At 44.2% G+C, this 25970-nt stretch overlaps 2 protein-coding genes across 2 annotated transcripts in view; both read right to left on the reverse strand.

The window, feature by feature from the left end:
* LOC132399117 (sialic acid-binding Ig-like lectin 10) overlaps positions 1 to 25970 on the reverse strand; it is a 740957-nt gene that overhangs the window by 235699 nt on the left and 479288 nt on the right. The window lies entirely within an intron of this gene.
* Positions 1342 to 24584, reverse strand: LOC132393822 (sialic acid-binding Ig-like lectin 8). Its single transcript, XM_059969242.1, has 5 exons — positions 24517 to 24584; positions 15460 to 15539; positions 11992 to 12357; positions 11167 to 11460; positions 1342 to 1834 (listed from the first exon to the last, which is right to left on the reverse strand). Exons 2-5 carry the CDS (start codon positions 15512 to 15514, stop codon positions 1515 to 1517), a joined length of 1035 nt encoding a protein of 344 aa, XP_059825225.1. The 5' UTR covers positions 15515 to 15539; positions 24517 to 24584; the 3' UTR covers positions 1342 to 1514.

Here is a 25970-nt window from a genome sequence, read left to right on the forward strand (position 1 = left end):
AGTCCTGGATAAAGGCAGTGGGGTCTGAAAGGAGAGTGGGGGGTGTGAATCCCATCTCACCAGCACATTTAACTATCCCAATATGTTCCTCAGCTTGTGATGTATGGTTGTCATCTGCTAACCTGTGTTCCTTCCTGATTTCACTTGGGCTTTGTCCTTTACACATTGAGTAAAAACCCTAGTCCTTGGATAAAGGCAGTGGGGTTTTAAAGGTGAGTGGAGAGTGTGATTCCCAATTCACCATCCCAATGTGTTCCTCAGCTTGTGATCTGGTCCCAAGGAAAGCAGGGCAGCAGTTTGTACACAGCAAGATCCCATGACTAACAATTTGATGATGACCATTAGTGGGGTTGGGATGCTGGCGTAAACTCCCCTCTGGCCGTGCAATTTTCCCCACCCCGCTGGAAGGGAAGGTGAACTTTGCTCAGATGGAGCTCGAGTGGAGGTCGGAGGGTTAGGGCTGCACTCCGCAGAATGGGGAATATTTCTCAGAGATATCCTCACCTGTCATCCACAGGGACACCGCGAACATGGCCTCTCCATGTTGGTTTTGGACAGTACAGAAGGCGGTCCCATCCTCCTCTCCCTCACCCACACTCAAGGTCAGCGAGCCAGACACCAGTTGCCCGTCTGCCACCTGCCACGTCTGGAAACGACCGTGCGTCTGGTTCCCGCTGAGGTTGGCGAGGGGGAGGTGCCAGGTGAGCTCTCCGGGTGGGTTTGATCTGGCCGCACACACACATGTGATGACATCGGGGGTCCGAGTGCATCCTGAGTCCAGAGAAATCTCAGGCTTATCTGGGAAGAAACAGGCAGAAGATGTTGGTAGCACTGATAGATTGTAATATTGTAATTTTCATATATTGTTATTCTGAAGCCTCAGCTGTTCTCTGTTGGTCACCCCTTTCCATTCTCTGTAAACTGAGCCTGTCTCCATTTTGATGCGTTGGTTCCCCCTCCTCCGCATTCAGAGATGCTCTTCTGCATATCACTGCTGTAACGTGTGATTGTTTGAGTTACTGTCACCTTCCTGTCACATTGAACCAGTCTGGATTTTTTTTCTCTGTCTGTTTTTCACACCATTCTCTGTGAACTCTCAAGACTATTGTGCATGGAAATTCCAGAGGATTAGCAGATCCTGAAATTATCAGGCTCTTGAACAAAACGGGATAGCTATACTCACTTAACGCCTCTGGATACTGTGATTTCATGCTCTTTATTTATAAGGAGTATTTATATCTGCATGTACAGTTTGCTTACAGTTGACAGTTACTGTTCTATTGTTTTCCTAAGTATGCCTGCAGGGAATGGTTAGTCACTTTGAGCATATTTCTTCCCCATTCATATATTTGCTCTGAACAACAACTGAATCTCTTAACCATTTCTACATGATTTTATGCCACCACATGATTCACTGATTAGATATTTGCATTAATCAGCAGGTGTGCAGGTACTTAATAAAGTGGCCACTGAGTGTGCATTGTGTGTCGAAGGAAAATTGCTCCACTGCCTTTTCATTTGTACTTAGAGATGTAGCAATGCATCCACTTACACTCCACACTGAGGGTGAGGACCCTCTCCGCTGTCCCGTGTTCATTCTCCGCCACACACTGATAGACTCCAGCCTGCTGGGGTGTCACCTGAGGAAACTCCAGCCACAATTCATTGCTGGAACTTGTTGTGTTCAGTGTGACACCGAGATGTCTCCATATCAGGTTAGAGGCTGGGAAACTCTGGACAGTGCAGAGGACTGATGTTGGAATCCCCTCCTTCATATTCAGCCAGGAATTGTTCACGTTGTTGGGAGAAGTGATTGACAGATTCTGTGGGGCATCTAATAAAGACAAATAAAGAGCTAAGGATGAGGACACATGGTGTAGAACATGATTCCACATGTCAACCCTGAATGATTTCTGCAATCAATTCCATTCCACCTTTGCAATGCATTCCAATGTACATTGCTCGTGGGAAAGTACAGCTCAGGAACAGCCCCTGCAGCTCAGGAATTTATGGTGAGAGCATGATTCTAGAAACCAAATCCCTAACTGAGCTAACATGTTCTGCCCACAAAATGTCCATATCCCTCAATTCCCTGCACATTCATATGCCTAGCTCAATGCTTTCAAAACACCACTATCTTCACACCCCTCCCCAACAGAATATTACATGCTTCCACAGTTTGCTGTATAATAAGAAAACTTGTACTGTGAATCTTCTTTGCATTTATGCCTTCTCACTTTCAAAGCATCCTCAGAACTTCTCCAATCTGTTGGAAGCTTCTAAAGAGCGAAGCATCTTAAGCTCAGCCATTTTGTGGTGGATGAGGGACACCGGAGATATGGGTGGGGTGAGGGAGGTTGTTTTTGTGGGATATCAGTGTCAGTTCATTCTTCCTGTTGGTCAGCCTTGCTCACCCCCATGTTAGGTAAAGTGGGGAGTGATAGGTTACATGGGGAAGTGCTGAAGGTCTCTGGGGAGGGCAGAGCAACATCACCAGGGTCCCGTGTCTGGTGTTTGTGGCACTTGATATCCATGAAAATCAAGCAGAGTCCAGAAGATCAAACAGAGTGAAAGCAGGCAATGCATGTGGGATTACCCTGTCCCACAGTAAGGGCCAAGGTACGTGAGTGAGTGTGTGTGTGCGCATGCTCGCAAAATGAGTCCTGAACGATTCTCTCTCTTTCTCTCTCCCTCCCTCCAAGTAAGAGTAAGTGACTGTAATTTTGTGTTCTTGTCTACAAACATATATGTTTGAATCTCGTTAGGGCACGTATGTAAATTCCTGTTTGTGTGCCTTTATAACACCTATACGAGGTCTGATGATAACTGATTTCAACAGTCATAGGTTCTTGAACCCACCCACATTGTTTTATTTATTTCGTTGATTAAATGTATGTTAATTCATGTTCATCGTGTCTGCTTTGACATTCTGCTGTTTCTGCAAGAAGCTCGTTTTTACGGCATTGATAACCCGTGATGGCCCATGACAATAAACAAACTGCATGCGTGTTTGAGACAAGTGAGTACATGGTCATATGTTGCTGTTTGTGCATCACGTCTTTGTGTGCCTTGGAGATCTGAGGCTTCACTGAGGGAATGAACTGCAGGGAGGAGTGAGAGAGAGGGGAGTAAGGGATTGTGCTGGAGCAGGGGATGGTAGGATGTGTGGACAATAATTGAGGGTTGAGGTGGAAATGGTTAATGCTGGGGGAGTGAAAGAAACTGAGAACAAAGAGAGAGGGTGAGTGGAATGCATGAATTCCACTGTGTCTCACCATAAATCTGAGTCTGACAGCATGTCCGCATCTTGGAGGCACATCTGTAAATTGAGTGTGTACTTGCATGTGTTGTCTATATGTGTGCTTCTGCAGTTGCAATCAAGTGTGTGTATGCATTATATCCTTGTCTGATCACACCCGTATCGAACTGGGGTAATTGTCCCGTGATTAGGTTAGGATTAAACTAGGGAATTGCAGGGCAGTGTGGTTCGAAGGCCTGGAGGGCCTTTTCAGCGCCGTATCTCAATAAATAGATAAATAAATTTAGAGAGAACTCTTGGGCAATTTCCACCCACTCACATTCCACAGTGAGGGTCACTGCCCTCTTCGCTGTCCCGTGTTTATTCTCTGCCACACACTGATAGTCTCCGGCCTGCTGGGGTGTCACTTGAGGAAACACCAGCCACAGCTTGTTGCTGGAACTTGTTGTGTTCAGTGTGTCCCCGAGATGTCTCCACCTCAGGTTCGATGCTGAGAAACTCTGGACACAGCAGAGGATCAATGTAGGAATCCCTTCCTTCATATTCACCCAGGAATTGTTCACGCTGTTGATAGAAGTGATTGAGAAATTCTGTGGGGCATCTAAAGACAAACAGATGGTTAACAGTGCAACAGTTACCAGACAATAAAAGATCAAACAACACACACAAAATGCTGCTGGATTGCAGTAGGCCAGGCAGTATCTATAGGAAGTGGCACTGACAACATTTCGGGCCGAGACCCTTCGTCAGGACTCCTGACATGAGTCAGTATTGAGATAGGGTCACATTGTGGGAGGGACAGTACTGATGGAGGCTCACACTGTGGGAGGGGGGTACTGGGGAAAAGTCACACTGCAGGAGGTTAAATGCTGAGGAAGATTTACACTGTTGTAGGTATATACTGAGGAAGTATACTGAGGAAGTATACTGCGGGAGGGGCGATACTAAGGAGGAGTTACTCACTGGGAGGGGCAATACTGAGGGAGAGTCACTAAAGTTGAAAATATTGGCAAAATCCTAAAAGTTCGGGTTTAGAGACCTCCAGAAGGTTTTGGGAGAATGGGGTGTCATATTGACAGTGAACTAGAGCGGGTTCTTTCCTGCAAGGACCCGGTTTTTGAAGTTTTCGGTCCGTGTTTCTCGAGCGCTGAGCAGTGGCTGCAGCTGACTGATTGCCAAAGTTCGAGTCTTTAACTTTGTCGGGAGCGGGAACGGATTAAATCCGTTTTGAAACGGCGGAAACCCCTCCCGTTTAGATTGCCGAGCCCAGGGCGATTGGGAAGACTTCGGAGTGGCCGGAGGAAGAGCGGACTGACCTGGGAGACACCTTCGTTTTTGCAGCAGCACGGATGGCGCTGAGGTTTTTCAACCAGACGGACATCCAGCCTGTCCACGGATAACTCCCATCTCCCTCCCCTCTCTCAACTGTTTCTTTTTGAGAGATTATTTGCTGGGGTCTCGCTGTGTTTAGTCTCAGCGGCGCTGTCGAATTTCGGACTGAGTGGCAGACTGCAGCTCCGAGATGTCGGCATGGCGCGGAGGATGCGGACTCTGGAGTTACATCTCGCGAAGTGGGTCACCCTTTCAAATTAATAGCCCTGAAAAATGCTGTACAATGTACTGTACCGACTTCAGTCAGTAGGAATGACGCTTTAAAAGTCATGGCTAAGACTGTTGGGGGTCGTGAATGCGTTGTTGCATCTGCGAAATCGAACTAGAAGACCGTTTTCTATCTGCGGTCTGTGTTTCTGGTCCTGAGTAGGGGGTTAAAGGCGGGGAGGGTTTCCATAATGGTGGAGCCGGTGTTGGTCCCCGTGCAGATGGTTATAATTTCCAACGTCCACTATCGGATGTGGCCCTCCTCCCCGCCAGAGCTCTCTGTGTGAAGTGCGGTCAAATATAACTCAATGAGGGACGGCACCTCCGCGGGGATTTAACCACCTTTTCTCCTTTCCGCGCCGTCTGCTTATGCAGCTGGAGCGGGGTGGGGATGTCGAGGGATGCTTTCAGGTACAATTTCAGGGGTAATGTTACACGATTCCATGGCTACCAGCCGCCTGGGATGCAAATTGTTTGGACATATTCGAAACCGCCAAGCTGCTAACTCCATTACCAACGCAGAAAGCGACGCCGCTGTGACTTCCCCCGCTGCTCCCCTCTTCTTGTTCCTCCTGTCGCTCCCCCCCCCCCCCCACTTCTTGGCGATGGACGTCGGTGATGGCCGCGGCACAGATAAAAATGAGGAATGGGTTCAGATAGGAAGACGAGGAAAAACAAGAAACACTCAGAGGCTTCTACACCTGCGAAGGGGCGGACGGTTCCTGTTAATCCCGACCTGGAGGGGGCCCAAGGCCTCTGAGTTCCAGTAAAGGTCGGGAAAGGGGAAGTGGTGCCGGAGGGTGCAGACACATCCGAAATGGAGGTCTGCGTACCTCTGCACATTTGTAGTCTGAAGAAGATCACTGATCACACGAAGGGATGGATTTACCCTCCGGTTAAGGCTGGATGCTCAGAGTGTGTCTCCCCGGAGCTGGAGGATACCCCTACCGTACAGGAGTCCACAGCCGAGGCGGCATCTGCTGAGCGTGCGGCCTCCGGGCTGGTGAGTGGGGAGCAAGCCCTGTCCGATGTCGGTGTTGAGGAGCGATGCTTTGGTAAAGTTCTAATGTTTGGAGGAAGACGCTGACGGCCGCTACTGAGATTATTTCAGATGTCCCGGTAGGTTCAGAGCCCAGCGCCCTCAGCATCGGTCAATGCCGGCGGCCCAGTCCGCGGCGGAGCCCCGCTCAGCGTGGAGGTTTATGGCAGGTCGGAGATGCTCGTTTAAAAGGAGAGCTTCGCGGGCATTCTGTATCATTCCGGCGTCCCAATCAGCGCCAGGAGCAGCGCAGAGAGGTGTAAATAAAAGTAGAGAAGGGCCAAGCGGAGCGGCCATTGTTGAGAGTGCGAGTGACAGGCTTTGGCTCAAAGGACTTCGGCTGGGAAGAGACTTTGGCTCTGGGTCAGTTTCCGGATAAGTTTCTGTTAAGTTTCCCCTTTCTCTTGCTGTGTCAGGGGTATTAATGTAGATTAAATGGCCGTTGTGCAGTCTTCGTGCTGGATGTTGAAGTTATTCCTAGAGTTTTCTAGGGAAGGACATCTGCATGAAGTCCACCCAGCTGCAGCTCCATGAAGACCATGTTGGGGATCTGAAGGAGCAGCTGGGGATGACCTTTGGCTTGTACGGGAGAGTGAGGAGATCATCAATTAGAGTTACAGGGAGTGGGTCACACCGATGTCGCAGGAGGATGGGGTAGTTGGGTGACCGTCAGGGGACATGGACATGTGAAAAGTCAGTCAGTGCAGAGCATCCCTGTGGCCATTCCTCTCAATAATAAGTAAACCGTTTTGGATACTGTTGTGGGGGATGACCTTCCACAGGAATGGCATGGAGACCAGGTTTACTGGCACTGAGCATGGGTCCATGGTGCAGAAGGGAAAGAGGGAGTAGAGGGGAGCGTAGTGACTGGGGAATCAATAGTCTGGGGAACAGACAGGAGATTCTGTGGATGTGAACAGGACACCTGGATGGTTTGTTGCCTCCCAGGTGCCAGGGTCAGGGACATCTCGGTTCACATCCACAGCATTTTGGAGGAGGGACAGCAGCCAGATGTCTTGGTACATATTGGTACCAATGACATAGGAGGGAAAAGCAAAGAGGTCCTGAAGAGAGGATTTAGAGAGTGAGGCAAAAAGCTGAGAAGCTGGCCATCCAGGGTATTAATTTCCGGAATGGACCTGTGCCACGTGCCGGTGAGGGTAAAAGCAGGATGATTTGGCAGCTAGATGCACGGTTGAGAAGTTGATGCAGGGGGCAGGGCTTCAGGTTCTTGGATCATTTGTCTGGGGGAGATACGACCTGTGGAAAAGGAACCCGAGAGGGAATAACATTCCTGCAGGCAGGTTTGTTATAAGTTTTGCAGAGGGTTTAATCTAATTTGGTGGGGGGGGGGGGGGTGTGAACTAGAGGGAAGGGAGCCTGGATAGGACGGATGGCAAAAAAACAAAGACAGCATGCAGTGAGACTGCCAAGAAGGACAGGCAGATGAGAGGACAAAACTGCAGCCAGCAGGATGAATATCAGTGAATTAGGGATGCTGAGTCAAAAAAAGGTAACAAATACGATACTCAAAGTGTGATATCTCAGTGCATGGAGTATGAAATATAAGTTGGATTATCTTTTTGCTCTTCTACAGATTGTCAATTATGATGGTGTGGCCATCAGTGAATCGTGGCTGAAGGATGGTTGTAGTTGGGAGCTGAATGTCCAAGGTTACATATTGTATTGGTGGGATAGGAAGGTAGGCGGAGGGGATGGTGTGACTTTTCTGGTAAAGTACGGCATCAAATTATTAGAAAGATGTGACATTGGATCAGAAGATGGAGAATCCTTGTGGGCTGAGTAAAGAATCTGCAAGGGTAAAAGGACCCTGATGGCAGTTGCATTCAGGGCTCGAAACTGTAGCTGGGATGTGAACTACAGATTACAATGGGAAATAGAAAAGGTGTGTCAAAATGGAAACGTTATGATAGACATGGGAGATTTTACAAGCAGGTAGATTGGGAAAATGAGGTTCGTCGTAGATTCAAAGATAGTGAATTTGAATGCTTACGAGGTGGCTTTTTAAAGCAGTTTGTCATTGAGTCTACAAGGAGATTAGCTATACTGGATTGGGTGTTATGTAAATTTGGCGATTTGGAAGCTGAAGATAAAGTATTGAAATTTGATAGGAAGAAAGCAAAGTCTTACAGAACAGTATTTCAGTAAAGGAAATTACAGTTGTATGAGAGTGGAATTGGCATAAGTAAATTGGAAGGAGATGCTGGCACTCATGACAGCAGAGTAGCAATGGCTTGAGTTTCTGGGAAAATGAGCAAAGTGCAGGATAGGTGTATTCCAAAAACAAAGAAATACTCAAATGGCAAAATAGTACAATCACGGTTGACAAGGGAAGTGAAAGCTAATTTAAAAGCTAAAGAGAGTGCATACAACAAAGGGAAAATTAGCAGGAAGATAGAGGATTGGGATGCTTGTAAAAAAGTCATATCAACGGTATAGAAGAAGCATTTTCAATATTTAAGAAGAAAATAGAGATGAGCTTCGATATAAGACCATTAGAAGATGAAGCGGGAGAAATAATACTGGGGACAAGGAGATGGCAGATGAACTAAATGAGTATTTTGCATCAGTCTTTGCTGTGGAAGACATGAGCAGTAAGGCAGATGTAGACAGGTGTGAGGGAAGAGAAGTGAATGCAATTTCTACTACAAGGGAGAAGGTTGCTCAAAAAGCTAAACGACCTAAAGGTACACAAGTCACCCAGACCAGATGAACTGCACCATCGGGTTTTAAAAGTGGTGGCAATAGGGATTGAGGAGGCATTAGTTATGATCTTTCAGGAATCATTGGACTTTGACATAAGACCATAAGATATGACAGTTAAGCCATTCAGCCCATAAAGCTGCTCCACCTTTCTATCATGACTGATCCCAGGTCCCATTCACCTCCATACACTTGCCTTCTCGCTATATTCGTTGATATCTTGAAATAATTGCTAACTTTGCATTTGACTTCTTTACCACAGACTCAACCTGTAAATTGACCTTCTTGGAGTCTTGCATGAGGACTCCTAAGTCCTTCCACACCTCTGATGTTTGAACCTCTCCATTTAGATGATAGTCTACACTGTTTTATCTTTTACCAACATGTATTATGATACATTTCCCAACACTGTATTCAATCTGCCACTTTTTTGCTCATTCTTCCAAAAGTACTACTGCAATCTTATTGCTTCTTCAGAAATACCTATTTACACTTTGTATCATCCACAAATTCATCAATTCTATGATCTAAATCATGGACAAACAACATGCAAAGCAGCGGTCACAATACTGACCCTTGAACACCACCAGTCACTGGCTGCCAAGCAGAAAAGGCCCCTTTTTTTCCCACTCACTTCCACCTGTCTGACAGCCACTCTGCTATCTGTGCCAGTATCTTTCCGGTAATGCCATTTATCTTGTTAAGCAGCCTCATGTGTAGCACCTTATCAAATGTCTTCTGAAAATCCAAGTAAATTTCATCTACTCCCACTCCTTTGACCTTGTTTCTTGTTTCTTACTCGTAGATCTCTAACAGAGATTTCAGGCAAGATTTCCCTTTACAGAAACCATGCTGACTTTGACTTACCTCATTCTTCATACCTCAAAGCCTCATTCTTAATAATAGACTCCAACACTTCCCCAATCACTGAGTTCAGGCTAACAGTCCTATAATTTCCTTTCTTTTGCCTTCCTCAATTAAAGAGTGAAATGACATATGCAATCTTCCAGTTTTCCAGGACAATGCCAGAATCAAGAGATGGTTTGCAGAAGACTGGAAAATTGCAAACGAGGGACCAGTGGAAAAGAAATTGTAGAGCAGTTAGCCTGAATTCTGTGGTTGGTAAGAAGTTGGAGTCTAACAATTGACAAGGTTTTGGAGTACTTGGTAACACAGGACAAGATAGGATAAAGTCAGCACAGTTTCTTTAAGGGAAAATCTTGGCTGATAAACTTGTTAGAATTCTTGAGGAGGTGACAAATAGGGTAGATAAAGGGTAAGCAGTGGGTGTTGTAAATTTGGATTTTCAGAATGAATTTGACAAGGTGCCACACATGCTTACCAAATTAGGAGTCCATGGTGAGAGCATTGGCTGATTAGTGGGAGGCAGCAAATAGGATTAAAAGGATCTGGTTAAATGGCAGTGACATGGTGGTTCTGCAGGGGTTGGTGTTGGGACCACTTATGTTAAGCTGTATAGGTGATTTAGATGATGGCTTTGTTGCCAAGTTTGCATGGGATACAAATATTGTTGGAGGGGCAGGTAGTGTTGAGGAAGCAGGAAGGCTACAGAAGGATTGAAGGTTTGAAGAATAAGCAAGAAAGTGGCACATGAAATACAATGTTGCAAAGTGCATGGATATGCACTTTGGTAGAAGAAAATAAAATTGCAGATTATTTTGTAAACAGGGAGAAATTCCAAAATTCTGAGATGTCCTTTTGCAGAACACCCTAAAGGTTAAATTGTAGGTTGAGTTGGAGGGAAAATGGACTGTTAGCATTCATTTCAAGAGGTCTGGAATGTACGAGCAGGGTTGTGATGCTGAGGCTTTACAAGGCACTGGTGAGGCTTCACCTTGAGCATTGTGAACAGTATTGGGCTACCTATCTAAGAAAAGATGTGCTGACATTGGAGACGGTTCAGGTGAGGTTCACAAGGATGATTCTGGGAAGGAAAGGGTTATCATATGAGGAATGTTTGATGGGTCTGGGACTGTGCTTGCTGGAAATTAGGAGAATGAAGGGAGGGATCTCATTGAAATCTTTTGAATGTTGAAAGCCCTAGACAGCGTAGTTGTGGAAAGAATGTTTCCTATGGTGGGAGAGTCTAGAACAAGGGGACACAGCCTCGGGATAGAGAGGTGTCTATTTAAAACAAAGAGGCAAAGACATTTCTTTAGCCAGAGGTTGGTGAGTTTCTAGAATTTATTACTACAAGCAATTGTGGAAGCCATGTTATTGGGTGTACTTAAGGTGGAGATTGATAGGTTCTTGATTGGCCATGGCATGAAAGGTTATGGGGAAGAGGCTGGGGAGTGGGGCTGATGAGGGGAAAAATGGATCAGCCATGACTGAATAGTGGAGCAGATTGGATGGATCAAATGGCCTAATTGTGCTCCTGTCTGTTATGGCCTTCTCATGAATTTTTGGGGTACCATTTGTCACTAACTAGTTAATTTAGTAATCATACTGAAAGTTGTGGAATATTTCTGTGTTGTCTGTGAAATATTGCTGTACCTCTATGATAACTGATCCCCATACTTACACTTCACAGTTAGTGTGAGGGTCTGCTCCGATGAAACAGATGGGTATCTGACTCTGCAGGTGAGACTTTGCCCGTGGTGCTTGAGCGCTGGGGTCATGGTCAGGACAGAAGTATATGTCAGAGTGTTGTGCCACCGAGTTACACTGCTTGAGACTGATGGTGGTACATCCGTGGGAGTGACCCAGGTTAAGGTGGGTGAAGTTCCATCACACGTGGTGTTGAAGATGCAGGTTATGTCCACAGACTTTCCTTCAACAATTTCAGCAGCGAATATCGTGGGTTTATCCGTGAAATCTAACACACAGAAATGGATCTTTTTAGTTCAATATCACCAGATGCATCAGCTCAGATAGAAATTCCAGGTCCACAAGAGAAAAGGTGTTTACAGGATGATCCCTGAACAATGAGGGTAGAGTGTGAGGGAAAGTTGAACAGTGTGGGGTTCATTACTGTTCTGAAAGACACAAAGGATGATGGAAATGAATGATGTGCAGATGGGAGGAGATCGAGAAGGAGTGGAGGGTCAGTGGGAAGCTGAACACTACCACATGCAGAAATGTCCAATTCACCAAGAAACTGCACGTAACTTGGAGAACTTCTCATGTCCACGTCAGTGGTACTTCAATATGATTAATAACATAGATTAGCTTTCATAACCTAGTAACAGTCAATAAACTGAAAGCACAGAGGCTGCATTGGGAATGAATTGGAAGTTTCCTGAAAATCAGGAGTTGTGACGATGTGAATATGGACCCAGTACAGGTTTATATTATTCCCCACTGACTGCTGAATGTCTGCTGTTGAGTGACCACACAGAACACCTACCAGAGACACGGAGCTGCGTAGCAGGGTAATAGTTGTAGCGGTTACCTCCGACAAATTCAATCCTGAACAAATACCACCCTTCATCTTTCTGGCTGATGTTGTCAATAACCAGGGAACAGTCACCATCTTTCAAGTTTCCAGACAGACGTGCCCGAGAATGAAACTTCTGTTTCTCCTGACTGTGATCGTTGGAGTGAACGGCTATATGTTGAGATTTCGAATTGTCACTGTTATACCAGATACCAGTCCAGGACGACTTATCAACACTTGATGGATAATGGTAGTGGCATGGAATCCGGGCACACAAGCCTCTCTGTGCTGTCACTTGTGATGGTCTGTCAGCTGTCCACTCATTCGACACTGTGCCTGAGGAGAGAATGAATAATGTTTGGTAATGGACAGCTTGTGAACAAACCAGACTCAATATCCACCCCCTGTATCACTCCTGCAATGTGGACATGGTGTGTACCGAGTGTAGGAGACACAAAGAAACCCACTAGGTCTCATCACAGATGGAGGGGATGTGGTAGTCATGGGGGTGGAGTGGAGCAGGTTCATTCTCTGTTGTCTCATTGGCCTCAGGACCAATGAAGTTGGTCTAACACTGTCAGGAAGAATCATCGACGGGGTGTCGTCTAACATGCAGGAAGAAATAGAGTGGTCGAAACTGGTTTCCTCTCCTCTACTCAGAATCACTTCCTGTTTGCTCTTCAACGTGTCACTGTCTCTGCTCCTTCCATCCATCTACTACATTGGATCTATCAGCTCTAATGTATCTAGGAATGAATGTGGATCATTATTGCTTAAGTGATTCCTGTCAGACTCCCAAAGGTACAAGGATGCCAATGTGGCTATGATCGAGTACCACAGATGCTGGTTTCAGACAGACTGAAACAGGGGTCCATATTGACTGTTCACACTCTAATAGTGCAACTTTCTCACAATCTGTCCATTCAAAAAATGTAGTAATCCCACAGCAATGTCTTGCTCATACTGCAGACTAGTTAACATTTACCTTCACAGAAAATCACACTAAAGTGATTTGAATCTGCTGGAACATAAGACAGCTGACACTAACACATGACCGGCAGTGTGACTGTCGTTCTGTACCATCCATCCCGCAGAGTGACCCTCCCTCAGTATCACCCATCCAGCGGTATGACCCTTCCTTAGTACCACCCGTCCGGCAGTGTGGCTCTCCCTCAGCACTGCCCCTCACACAGTGTGACTCTCCCTCAGCATTGCCCCTCACACAGCGTGAATCTCCCTTAGCATTGCCCCTCACACAGTGTGAATCTCCCTCAGCATTGCCCCTCACACAGCGTGACTCTCCCTCAGCACTGCCCCTCACACAGTGTGACTCTCCCTCAGCACTGCCCCTCACACAGTGTGACTCTCCCTCAGCACTGCCCCGCACTCAGTGACTCTCCCTCAGCACTGCCCCTCACACAGTGTGACCCTCCCTCAGCACTGCCCCTCACACAGTGTGAATCTCCCTCAGCACTGCCCCTCACACAGTGTGAATCTCCCTCAGCACTGCCCCTCACACAGTGTGACTCTTTCTCAGCACTGCCCCTCACTCAGTGTAGCTCTACGTCAGCTCTGTCCCTTACACAGAGTGACTTTACCTCAGCGCTGCCCTTCACTGTGGTATTCTCCCTCTATGGAGCTTCATTTTACTCTTCCGGTTTAACAGGGTGTTGGTGAAGCACAGAGACGACTTGCTGACAGCAAAGCCAACAAAATGATAAATTACGGTATTAATCACACTTTTTTCTCGGATACGATCACAGCGATCACTAGCCTGTAACCTTCCTTTCGCAGTTGATCTTTTGATCTGCCTGTACGATCTGGTATTTTTGCGGTGTCAAATCTGGGAAGTACAGGACAGTTGTGACATGGCCTGTAATGGTCGAATCGAGACATTTGGACCTGGTCCTGAGAGAGGGGAATGAACCAATGTTTGGCCATTACTGGAGTGACTTGGAGGCAATTTGATGCGGTAGAACAGAGGTGATGTGAATGGAGGGAAGGCAGAGTGGAAACGGTGGGGCCCGGGTCCAGGACCAAGCATCTATTGAAGCTGCATGGTTCAGGTCTGAGAGCAAGAAATAACCCAAAATTTGGCAATTTAAGTGCAGGGACAGATTGAGAAAGTGAGGGTGTCGGGGTGGGGACAAGGCTGAGCTCGCTGCTCTGTGACATATCTCAAGATTGTATATGTTCTACATACTCCGATAACAAATGTACTTTGAACTTTGAACTATGGGAGCCAATTGTTGATGTGTGATATCGAGAAACTAACCAGTCGAGTTCTGACAACTGCCCAACACCCGTGGTTTCACACATTTCCACCGTCAGCAAGACTGAACCAACACTGTTGAGTTGTCACTGACTGTTTTTATCGAGCCAGTGATGTTTCTGTGAAGCTGTTCACCAATCAGCTGGGCTTGTTAAAGCTGCTTCCGCTACACTGATGAGAGTCTGAGTTACGAAGAGAGTTTGAACTGGTTGGGACATTCTTCATCGAAGTGTATCATACAGGGTGATCATATTGAGGTGTATAAAATCATAACAGACATAGACAGGGCAAAAGTTCAGTCTTTTTCCCAGAGTTGGGAATTCAAGACTACAGAGGCACAGGTTTAACATGATGGGGGAGAGATTTAATAGGGGCTCGAGAAGCAATTTCTTAAGCAAGAGAACAATATATAAGAGCATAAAACCAGAAGACACAGAAGCAGAATATGGCCATTCAGCCCTTCAAGTTGCTCTACCGTTCTCTCACCATTGACCTTTTATCCTTCTCAACCTCATTCTCCTGCCTTCTCCTTGTAAAATTTGAGGTCTTACAAATCAAGAAACTATCCATCTCTGCACTAAATACACCTAATGAATTGACCTCCACAGCTATCTGTGGGAACTAATGTTACAGATTCAACACACTCTGGAGAAAGAATTTTCTCCTCTTCTTTGTTCTAAAAGGATAATTTCTGTTCAAAGAATATGCCCTCTGGTCTGAGTCTCTGCCACTAGGTGCCAGAAGAAGTTGTTGAGATAGGTAGATGGACAACATATGGACAGGAACACAGAGAGGAGATGTATAGAAGGATGTGAAGCAGAGGTGACCAGATGTCTAGATGAAGAGACTCGGCCCAAAATGTTTATTCCCCTCCAGAGCTGCTTGTTGACCTGCTGAGTTCCTTCAGCATTTTGTGTGTGTTGCTTGAGCTTTCCACCGTCTGCAGAATCTCTTGTGTTTGTGAATAATTCAGATGGGAATCTTGGTCAGAAGGAACAAATTGGGCAGAATGGCCTGTTTATGTGTTGTATGACTCTGGCTCTTTCAGCTAACCAGCCGGACACACAGCCCAGCCCCCTACTCAGCCCTGAGTACCCTGGTTAGTGTCACACCAGCCAGACTAGAGGAAAATCAGGAATTTGCTGCCCGAGCTGCTGCTGATTTACCTTGAAGAAGTGGCAGGAGGAAGTACACATTTCCGATTGTTCTCAGATCCAGCATATTCTGTCAGTTTTCCGCCTTCAGACTGAAAAAGAATCTAGTTACAATGAATCTCCAGCAAACTGCCATGTTACCAGCATCAGTGTGAGAGTCAAGAAGATTCCAGTCTGTGCCACACTATTCCCATTAGTAATCCCACACACTTCTAATTCATTCTAATGTTGTACTGGGTATTTTAAAGGGAGCTTTGAAAACAAGGACACATGAAAGAGGAACTGGGCCCCAGTGAACCAGAAGGGAACAGGAAACTGACACAAAGTGGTGAAGGAGGTATTTGGTACAATGGACGTATTGGTCAGGACAGTGAGAACTAACGTTAGAATGTTATCTTAAAACTGTTGGTGCACGACACTTGGAGCATTTTGTGCTCTTCTGGTCCCTCAGTACTGTCCCTCTGACAGTGTGACACTCCCTCAGTACTGTCCCTCTGACAGCGTGACACTCCCTCAGTACTGTCCCTCTGACAGTGTGACACTCCCTCAGTACTGTACCCCTGACAGTGTGACACTCTCTCAGTACAGTCCCTCTGACAGTGTGACACTCCCTCAGTACTGTACCCCTGACAGTGTGACACTCTCAGTACTGTCCCTCTGACAGTGTGACACTCCCTCAGTACTGTCCCTCTGACAGTGTGACACTCCCTCAGTACTGTCCCTCTGACAGTGTGACAATCCCTCAGTACTGTCCCCCTGACAGTGTGGCACTCTTTCAGTACTCTCTTTCTGAAAGTGCAGCCCTCCCTCAGTACTTCCCTTTTTTGTTACAAAACTATTAATGTTTCTTCACTTTACGAAGACACAGTGAATGGACTTTCAGTACTTACAAGACAGAGAATACACTCACATTAAATTATGGTAACTACCTTCTATTAGGCAGTCAATAGCCCAAGGCCCACCACTCCCGGAAGTCTCCCAATGTGTCCATTGTAACCGCACATTCCCTCTACAAGGTCAGTGGGGCATGAACGTATCTTTGCAAAAGTGGCAGGCAGTTGGTCTGGGCAGTACTTTCCATTTTCTAACACACTTACCCGTGAATGACCATCTTGGCCAGGTGCAGGACAAAGCTCACCAGGAGATCCTTCTTTCTACCTGCCCCTTTCCAGACTAGGTGCCCCTACATGAGAAGAATGGGTCTAAAATGCAGCCAAAATCTACTCAGTGACCCTTTTAGAAACTCAACCAGGGGCAGCAACCTCTCACATTCCGTGTACACTGACTCATTCCACCCACAGTATGGACAAGTGGACGGGTGTCAGTGAACCATCTCAAGAATCTGTTGAATGGGACTGCCCGATGCAACATTTTCCACCCCATCAGTACTGTTGTTCTGACTGTGTGGCACACCCTCAGTACTGACTCTGACAGTGTGATGCTCCCTCAGTACTCGTTCATTCTCTCTCTCTCTCTCCTCTCTCTCTCTCTCGCTCCTCTCTCACTCCTTTCTCTTTCTCTCTCTCCTTTCTCTCTCCCCCTCTCTCTGCTCTCTCTCTCTCCTCTCTCTCCCCCCTCCCCCCCGTCTCCTCCCCCTCTCTCTCCCCCACTCTCTCTCTCTCCCACTCTCTTTTCCTGGCAGTTTCACCAATTGCTACCAGTTCCTGTTTGCTGCACCTTTGTTTTACCATTACAGTCTAGTATTGGAGAGTGAAGACCTCACCAAAGTACGAGAACCCGAAGGATTGAGTAAAGTTGGTGTCATTTGGTGGTTTTGTAAAGGCTCAACCTTATTCAGTTTCAGATTCAGTTTTTTGTCTTTTACCAACCACAAATTTAATGCAGTTAAACAATGAGACAATGTTCCTCCAGAATGATATCACAAAAACACATGACAAAACAGACTACACCAGAAAATCCACATAACGTTTGGCAATCCCCAATCCAGATTCCGGAGAGGCTGCTGTGTATTAATATTGCACTACTATCTTATTGCGTTCCCCGGAAAGGAGCTCCAAATCCACCAGACAAACAGGACCAAAAACTAAAGCTACAAGACATGCACAAATCCACATAGCGACAACATATAGTTACAACAGTGCAAACAATAGCATAATTGACAAAAAAACAGACCATGGGCACCGTAAAAATAGTCCAAAGATGTTAAAAAGACTATATGTTCGAAAGAAACCACAACACAGTTTCCACAACTCCTCAGGGTCCTGATTGACTGCTGATCCCACGCAGGCAGCAGAAGGAAATAACCCCGCTGCGTTGCCCGACTCAGCCTCGCAGATGCAGCACACAATGAAAGCGCTGTTGAACCTGGCCTCGCAGACGCAGCAGGCCCTGCAAACGACCTGACTACAGTGGACTTCAAGTCCGTCGAACCTCCGACCATCCCCTCCAGCACAGCTTCTCTGAGCACCATCCTCTGTCGAGCGTATTAAGTTGCCCCCACCAACGGCCATTGGCAACGTGACCCCAAGGACTGGGGCCTGTTCTTCCCAGCAGAGACCCGGACCTCAGGTGCAGCAGCAGCAATGAAGAAGATATTCCTGGAGATTTCTAGATGTTCCTCTATGCTCCCATGTCTGTTTTTCATCCAATTATGATTGCGCACGGCACTCCACTTCACAAATAACAGATAATCAGCTCCAGAGTGGCTGCTGCAAGCAGCATCACACCGCCATCTTGAATCTTCTTTCAGGAATAGTGGCCTGCATCTGAGATAGCCCCTGCAAGATCAGGAGTGTTTGTGCAGTGTTCACCCTCTAGCAAAAAGATCATTTCCTTTAAACCGTGTGATTTCCTTTCTTATGAATCCTTTGGACAAGACATCTCACGGCTGGGATCAGCAGTAACGTCACCTCTTCGAAGAAATCAGTTTTCAGGAAATTCTCTCCTTACTGACTGTATAAATCACTCAGACTTTTGAATTTACCACTTTAAGACTGTGTTTGAATTTACCACTCTAAGAACTATTCGAGAGTATGGCTGTTTGTTAAATTGCTATATGGCAGTTAACTTCTGGTTAAATTAGTTATCATATCAGAAGGAGGTGATAGCAGAGCAGAGTAGAGACCCTGTGATTATTAAGTTAAAAGAGCAAGCTCATACAGATAGTGAAATTGAGAAGGTGTCTGTAGGATATTATTTTAAGAATGGGGTGTTAATGAGGAAGTGGAAATCACCTACAGTTCCTGCTAGTGCGGAATGGGAAGTTGTTCACCAGGTAATAGTTCCTAAAGTTTATCGGAGTGAAATTTTAACTTTGGCTCATAGTCTGCCCTTGGGTGGCCATCAAGGTGTGAAGAAAATTGAGATCAAGGTTTTTAAATCATTTTACTGGCCTGGTTTAAGAACAGATGTGGCAACATTTTGCCAAACTTGTCATACTTGTCAGATTGTCGGTAAACCTAATCAAGTTATTCCAGTTGCCCCACTGGAACCCATTCCTGCATTTGGTGAACAGTTTTCCAAAATTATTGTAGATTGTGTAGGCCCATTGCCAAAAACTACAACTGGCCATCAATATTTGCTGACCATCATGTGCACTGCGTGTAGCTTTCCAGAGGCAATGACACTCAGGAATATAACAGCTAAAACTGTAATAAAGGCTCTTATAAAATGCTTTACTTATTTTGGGTTGCTTAAGGAAATACAATCTGATCAAGGTAGTAATTTTATGTCTGGGTTGTTCCAGCAGATAGTTTATAAACTGGAAGCCAAACAGACTACCTCACTGGATACCATTCAGAATTGCAAGGAGCCTTGAAAAGGTTCCATTCTACCCTTAAAACCGTGATTAGGACTTAATGTGTGGAAAATGAAAAGGATTAGGATGAGGGTGCATGTTTACTTTTATTTGCAGTACGGGAATCAGTACAGGTATCATTAGGTTTTAGACCTTTTTAACCTGTGTTTGGGCATAGAGTTAGATGACCTTTGGCCTTGTTAAATAAGGATTAATAAGGAGGTATATACTAATTTGCTGGATTATGTTTTGAAATTTCTGGAAAGATTGCATAAAGCTTGTAGCTTAGCCATGGTAAATTTAAAATGGGCTCAGGAGAAAAAGAAAACGTGGTATGATAAGGAAGCTAAAATTAGTTCATTTAAGCCTGAAGATAAGGTGTTGGTTCTTTTCTCGATGCAAATGAACCCTTTACAAGCTAAATTTCATGGTCCTTATGAGATTATATCTAAAGTTAATGACGAGGATTATGTGATTAAAAACACCAAATTGAAGAATGTCAAGCTTTGCCATTTAATTCTGATAAAACCATATAATGAAAAACAGTCCGCTACTATGACTGTTGTGGTTACTAATAATGAGTCTGATCCCACTGAGAACTTAATGGATGATTCATCTGAAACTCATTTTAAACCCAACATTATTTCAGCCAGATTACCAAACTCAACATTTCTGGACAATATTGATGAGAATTTAGTTCATTTACAGCCAGAGCAGAGGCAGCAGATGAAAAAGTTATTTTGAAATATATGGATTTATTTCCAGACGTTCCTAAAAGATCCACAGTAGTTTCACATGATGTAGATTTTGTAGATGCCAAACCCATAAAGCAACATCCATATCGGATGAACATAGAAAAATGTGAACTTGCTGAAAAAGAAATTAAGTATATGTTAGAGAATAATATTATTAGAACTTCTAATTTGAATTGGAGTTCACCTTATGTTATGGTGCCTAAATCAGATGGTAACATTCAGTTTTGTACTGATTATAGGAAGGTGAACGCTGTAACAAAAATAGATGTGTATCCAATCCCTAGAGTGGATGATTGTAGGGACAAAGTTGGACAAGCAAAGTTCCATACAAAGATTGATTTGTTAAAAGGTCATTGGTGTGCTCCATTGACAGATAGAGGCAGAGAGATTTCTGCATTTGTAAACACATCTGGGTTATATGAATATAATGTTCTTACCTTTGTGATGAAGAATGCTCCAGGTACTTTCCAGCGGATGATTAATTCTGTGATTCATGGGTTAAAAGATACAGATGCCTATAGTGATGATTTAGTTACAGGAAATGATACTTGGGACACATATTACTGTGGTGGAGGAACTATTTGAAAGGCTTTCAAAAGCTAACTTAACTATTAACTTAGCTAAAAGTGAATTTGGTCATGCCACTGTGACCTACCTTGGTTATGTTATAGGTCAACGTAAATCAGTTCATGCTCAGGCAATATTAAAGGTCCCCACTCCAACTGGTAATAAGACTCTCAGAAGATTCTTGGGAATGGTAGGATAATACTAAAAATATTGTAAGAATTTTGCTGACTTTGCCCTTCCATTAACTAATCTCTTGAAGAAAGATGAAAGGTTGATGTGGACAGTGCTTTGTCAGGAGGCATTTAATAAATTGAAAATTATGCTATGCCATCAACTTGTGCTCAGGTCGTTAGTTGTAGATGCTAGTGATGAGTCTGCAGGAGCAGTGTTAATTCAAAGGGATGAGGGTGATGAGGCTGATCATCCAGCAGCTAACTTTTCTAAGAAATTTAATGAGCATCAAATAAATTATTCAACTGTAGAAAAGGAATTAATCCTTGTTTTGGCTTTACAACATGTTGATGTGTCTGTGTGTACAACTCGGAAACCACTCGTAGTTTAGAGCAATCATAATACATTAGTGTTTTTGAGTAAGATGAAAAACAAAAAATATAAGGTTACTGAATTGGAGTTTGATGTTAGAGGATTATAATATTTTGTTAACTCATATTAAAGGCAAGGATATTGTGATTGCTGACTGTCTAGATGTTGATTGTACAATACAATTTTTTTATGGAGAATTATTTTAACGTTTATAACATTCCTACTATATATTAGATTGTAAGATGCTGTATGACAATACTGTGCACATTGTGCATGTTGTAGATTTTATACATTTGTTTTTTTTTGTAAATAGCTAGTTGTTAAAATTTTGCTCATAGCAGACCAAATTTCCGTTTTTGGAGGGAGGTGTTACATACCTCTTGGGTATCTTGTGACTGACTTATGACCATGATGTAATTGAGTATCTTGTGAACATGATGTAATTGTCTTGTGATGGTGGAGTGATGTAGTTTTCTAACCAGTGTGTCACATGATGTAATTTTCCCACCTGTGTGAGGTCACGTGACGGCATGTTCCTATAGGTATATAAGGGGAAACCAATGTTGTCATGTGGTTAGTTTGTTGGTTAGTTTGTTAGTTAGTTTGTTAGTTATTTTTGCTGCGTATTCATCTCATGACGCAATTTCGTTTTAAAGTGGAGTTTTACTTTCTATTTTAAGGTGCAAACGTTATTGCCAGCAGTTTCACAAATTGCTGCCAGTTCTCATTTTCTGCATTTTTGTTTTGCCTTTGCAGTCTAGTATTGGAGAGTGAAGACCTCAGCAATGTACGGGAACCTGAAGGATTAAGCAAAGTTGGTGTCACTCTGTGGTTTATAAAGGGTTGAACTTATTGAATCTTCATTCAGGAATAGTGGCCTGCATCTGAGATAACCCCTGCAAGATCAGGAAGTTTTCACCCTCCAGCAAAAAGGTCAGTTCCTTTAAGCCGTATTATTTCCTTCATCATGAATTCTTTGGACAAGGCTTCTCACAGCTGGGATCAGCAGTAATGTCACGTCTTCGAAGAAAACAGTTTTCAGGGAAGTCTCTCCTTTCAGACTGTATAAATCACTTGGACTTTTGAACCTACCACTTTAGGGCTGTGTTTGAATTTACTACTCTATGAACTATTCCAGGGTTTGGCTGTTTGTTAAATTGCCATATAGCAGTTAACTTCCAGTTAAGTTAGTTGTATGTTTACTTTTCACTTTTGTTGAGCAGAGTTTAATACATGTTTATTTTTGTTTATAAAACCTGACTCAATTTAATACATGTTCATTCTTGCCCACCACGTTACAATATATATCTCTATATATATCTGTCTACCTCTCTTTAGTGAAAGGAAAAGAGGTGACCTGATAGGAATAGAATGCTAGGAGAGGCACAGAGCGGGTTGATCACTAGAACGCCTCCTGAATGTGAGTACATCCATTTTACTGAGACACATTGCTTGTTTTCCATCTTTCTTTTCACTCTATCTCTCTTCACCCCACTCTCTTCCCCTCCCTCTCACCCCTTGCCCTCTCTCTCCCTCACCCTCTCCCTCTCCCCTCCTCCCCCTCCTCCTCCCTCTCTCCCCCTCGCCCCTCTCTCCCCTCCATCTCTCTTACCCTCTGTCTCTCTCCCCCTCTCACCCCTCTCGCCCACCTTTCTCTTTGGCCCCCCCTCCCTCTTCACATTCACTATTCCTGTCCCTTACCCTCTCGCTCTTTCCCAGCTCTTGCTCTCTTACCCTCTCACTGTCTGGAGTGAAGGAGGACAAGGGATAACCTGATAGGAATAGAATGCTAGGTGAGGCACAGAGAGGGATGATCACTAGAACACCTCCTGGATTGGAGTATATCAACTTTACTGCGATATAGATCTTGTTAGTTATCTTCTTCTCCTTCTCTCTCTCCTCTCCCTCTCACCCTCTCACACTCTCCCCCTCCAATTCTCTCTCCCCCTCCAATTCTCTCTCCCTTTCCCCCTCCTCCCTCACTCTTTCTTTCTCTGGAATGAAGGAGGACAAGGGGCGATCTGATAGGATTAGAATGCCAGGAGAGGCACAGAGAGGGTTGTAGAATGTATTTTTGTCGTGGCTGATGTGTCAGCAACAAGAGGGTGCAGGGTGAAGGTGCCAATGAGGGGTTTCAAAGGGAGTCTGAGAGGAAATTATTTTCTCCCAGTTTAGTTTTGAATGAATTGCTAGAGGTGACCCAACAAGATCCATTCAGTATGTTTTTTTATTGATTATTTAATGCATTTTCTACAACACTACAAAAAAAAACCAAGAGCGAAATAGGAAATTAATACAGTGCAAGATAAACATACAATGGTAATATAATACAGAATATAATCATTGGAAAAGCACCCAAATTGAAGTTGTGTAAAGTTAGTGTCCACCCCCACCCCCGCAAAAAAAGACTCCAGAACAAACAGAGCAAAATGGAGAAAACATACATCAGAACATTCAAATGCCAAAACTGTAAATACAATTAAAAACAGAAGATAATAATGCTTACTACCAAAAAAACTGAAGACAAGGGACTGAAAAAGAAACTTAATCAAAAGGAAAGTTATGAAAATACTCAATAAAAGTTCCCCAGACCTTATGAAACTTTATGTCCGAATTAAAAATTGAGTAATGAATTTTTTCAAGACAGGATGTGGACATGGTATTTTTTCAAGACAGGACATGGTATCGTTAAGCCATGCGTGGGTGGGGCAAAATCCCTCCATCTAAGAAGTATTAGATTTCTAGCCAGAAGAGAAGCAAAAGATAATATTCGACGCTTAGTCAAACTCAAACGTTTATCTGTCTCACCCAAAAAACCAAAAAGAGCAATTAAAGGGTTAGGTTCTAAGTGGCAATTCAGAATACAGGATAAAGTTAAGAAAACATCTCTCCAAAATTTCTCTAGCCCAGGACAATTCCACTACCTATGAATGGGAGAAGCCTTGCCACTTTTGTATTTATCACAAAGAGGTCTAATATTAGAATAAAATCGAGATAATTTAAATTTGGACGTATGAGCCCTATGAACAATCTTAAACTGTAAAAGACAGTGGCGAGCACAAAGAGAAGTTGAGTTAACCAACTTGAGAATCGAGTCCCAAACCTCATCAGATAAAGGTATATTTAAGTCATGCTCCCAAGCCATTCTGATTAAAAAAAAAATCAGAAATCAGTTATGTTAAAGAGGCATTGGAACAGGCACAAGAATGGGCAGGAACAGAAGGATACAGACATAAAGCTGGCAAAAGGGCAGATGAGACAGCAGGAGTGTGGAGGGCTGGAGAGCCCATTGCTGTCCTGGATAAAGCTGAAAATTGAGAATCCCCACCAAGTTCACCAATAAACAGGACGTAGAACCCCACAAAGTTCACCAACAATTAGAGTCTGTACAACGTCTCACATCCACAAGTTCTTGCCAGAGTTGGCTACAAGCATGGAATTACATACCCAGGATCAGTCCACTCCTCGTCTCCAGAGTTAATCAGACAGACACTTCAGGGGTCACTGCCCTCTCCTGCAGCATCTGCACTGTGTGGATAACATTTTTGAAGAGAACACTTAAATCAAGAAAGGGAAACAAAATGAGGAAGTATTCACAAATGATTAACCCATTCAAACCAACAGTGACATTATTTTTGCTTCGCCTAGGGACTGCTGCACAGTGGGATAGGACTCTCAGGCAGAGCTCTCCCTCTCTCTGTAACCCCACTCTGGACCACACACCCCTCCCTGTCTCTGCAACTCGACCCCCTCTGGACCTGTTGTCTCATCCAAGTTTCAGAGTCTCTTGATCGATAAATAGGGATGATGAGGGGAATCCCAGCTGATAGTTTTGAAAAGGCAAGTGATGTGAGACCACATCAGGATTGAAGGTGCAGCCCAGATAGGTTAATTGGCCATTTTAAACCGTACCGATGGTACATTTATTCAGTACAGCCTGAGAGGAACTGATGGGAATTTCCGAATAGATTGTGGATGTTGGTATCACTGCATAAACTGTCAGATTTAGACTCAATGGGGCAAATGTCTCCAATGTCTGAAGGAGATAAGCAATTATACACAGACTGGACTGAGAGTTTGTTGAGCAACAGGAAAAAATAAATCTGAAAACATTATTTTTCAGAATGAATGGAAGTACAGAGTGGATCAGATCACTGAACAGTTTCTGGAAATGATAGACTCACTTTCAAGGACTTTGCATCTCATGTTCTCGATATTTATTATTTTTTTCTCTTTTGAATTTGCACAGTTTGTTCTCTTTGCACACTGGTTCTTTGTCCGTCCTTTTGGGTGTGGTCTTTCATTGATTCTATTGTGCTTCTTGAATTAACTGTGTTTGCCCGCAAGAAAATCAATCTCAGGATTGTGTCTGGTGACACATATATACTTCAATAATAAATTTATTTTAACATTGCACTTTTGAAGTGCATTCCTTTTTTGAATAATTGTTAATGACTGGAACTTGGGCATTGGTCAGAGTTCTTAAGCTGACAGATGAAGCGGACTTGGCAAATTGGTGGATTGAGAGGAGGATCATGGGAGACCAAGGAGCTAAATATAGGATGGGGAGGTAGCAGAGAAGGGTCAAACGCAGGTTTTTACTGAGAAAGAAGAAGTGTTAAATGCAGGGAGGAAGAAAGAAAAGAGGATGCAATTCTGCAAGCAGTACTAGAAAGGGGAAAGACATGGGGAAAGAGTACTTAGTTCATCACAGGTGGTAAGGCAGGGTGAAGAATTAGTTAGAGGAATGTTTTGACTAGAGGCAAAAACAAAAGATTACTCTGACCAGACGGTTGTCAAATCTGTGCAATTCATTGCTACAGGCAGCTGTGGGGTTCACATTATAGGATATATTTAAAGCAGACGTTGAAAGGATCCTGATTATTCAGGGTATCAATGGT

This window comes from Hypanus sabinus, chromosome 1, assembly GCF_030144855.1.
Source record: "Hypanus sabinus isolate sHypSab1 chromosome 1, sHypSab1.hap1, whole genome shotgun sequence".
Classification (NCBI taxonomy): Eukaryota; Metazoa; Chordata; class Chondrichthyes; order Myliobatiformes; family Dasyatidae; genus Hypanus; species Hypanus sabinus.

Bases quoted from the DNA above. Each gene is read 5' to 3' on its own strand.
- LOC132393822 (XM_059969242.1), bottom strand. From the start codon at position 15,514: ATGCTGGATCTGAGAACAATCGGAAATGTGTACTTCCTCCTGCCACTT. The intron at 11,461-11,991 runs GTAGGTGTTCTG...TCTGTGTGTTAG, and splicing joins TACGCAGCTCCGTGTCTCTG to ATTTCACGGATAAACCCACG. The intron at 1,835-11,166 runs GTAAGTATGGGG...TGTCTTTATTAG, and splicing joins CCTCACACTAACTGTGAAGT to ATGCCCCACAGAATCTGTCA.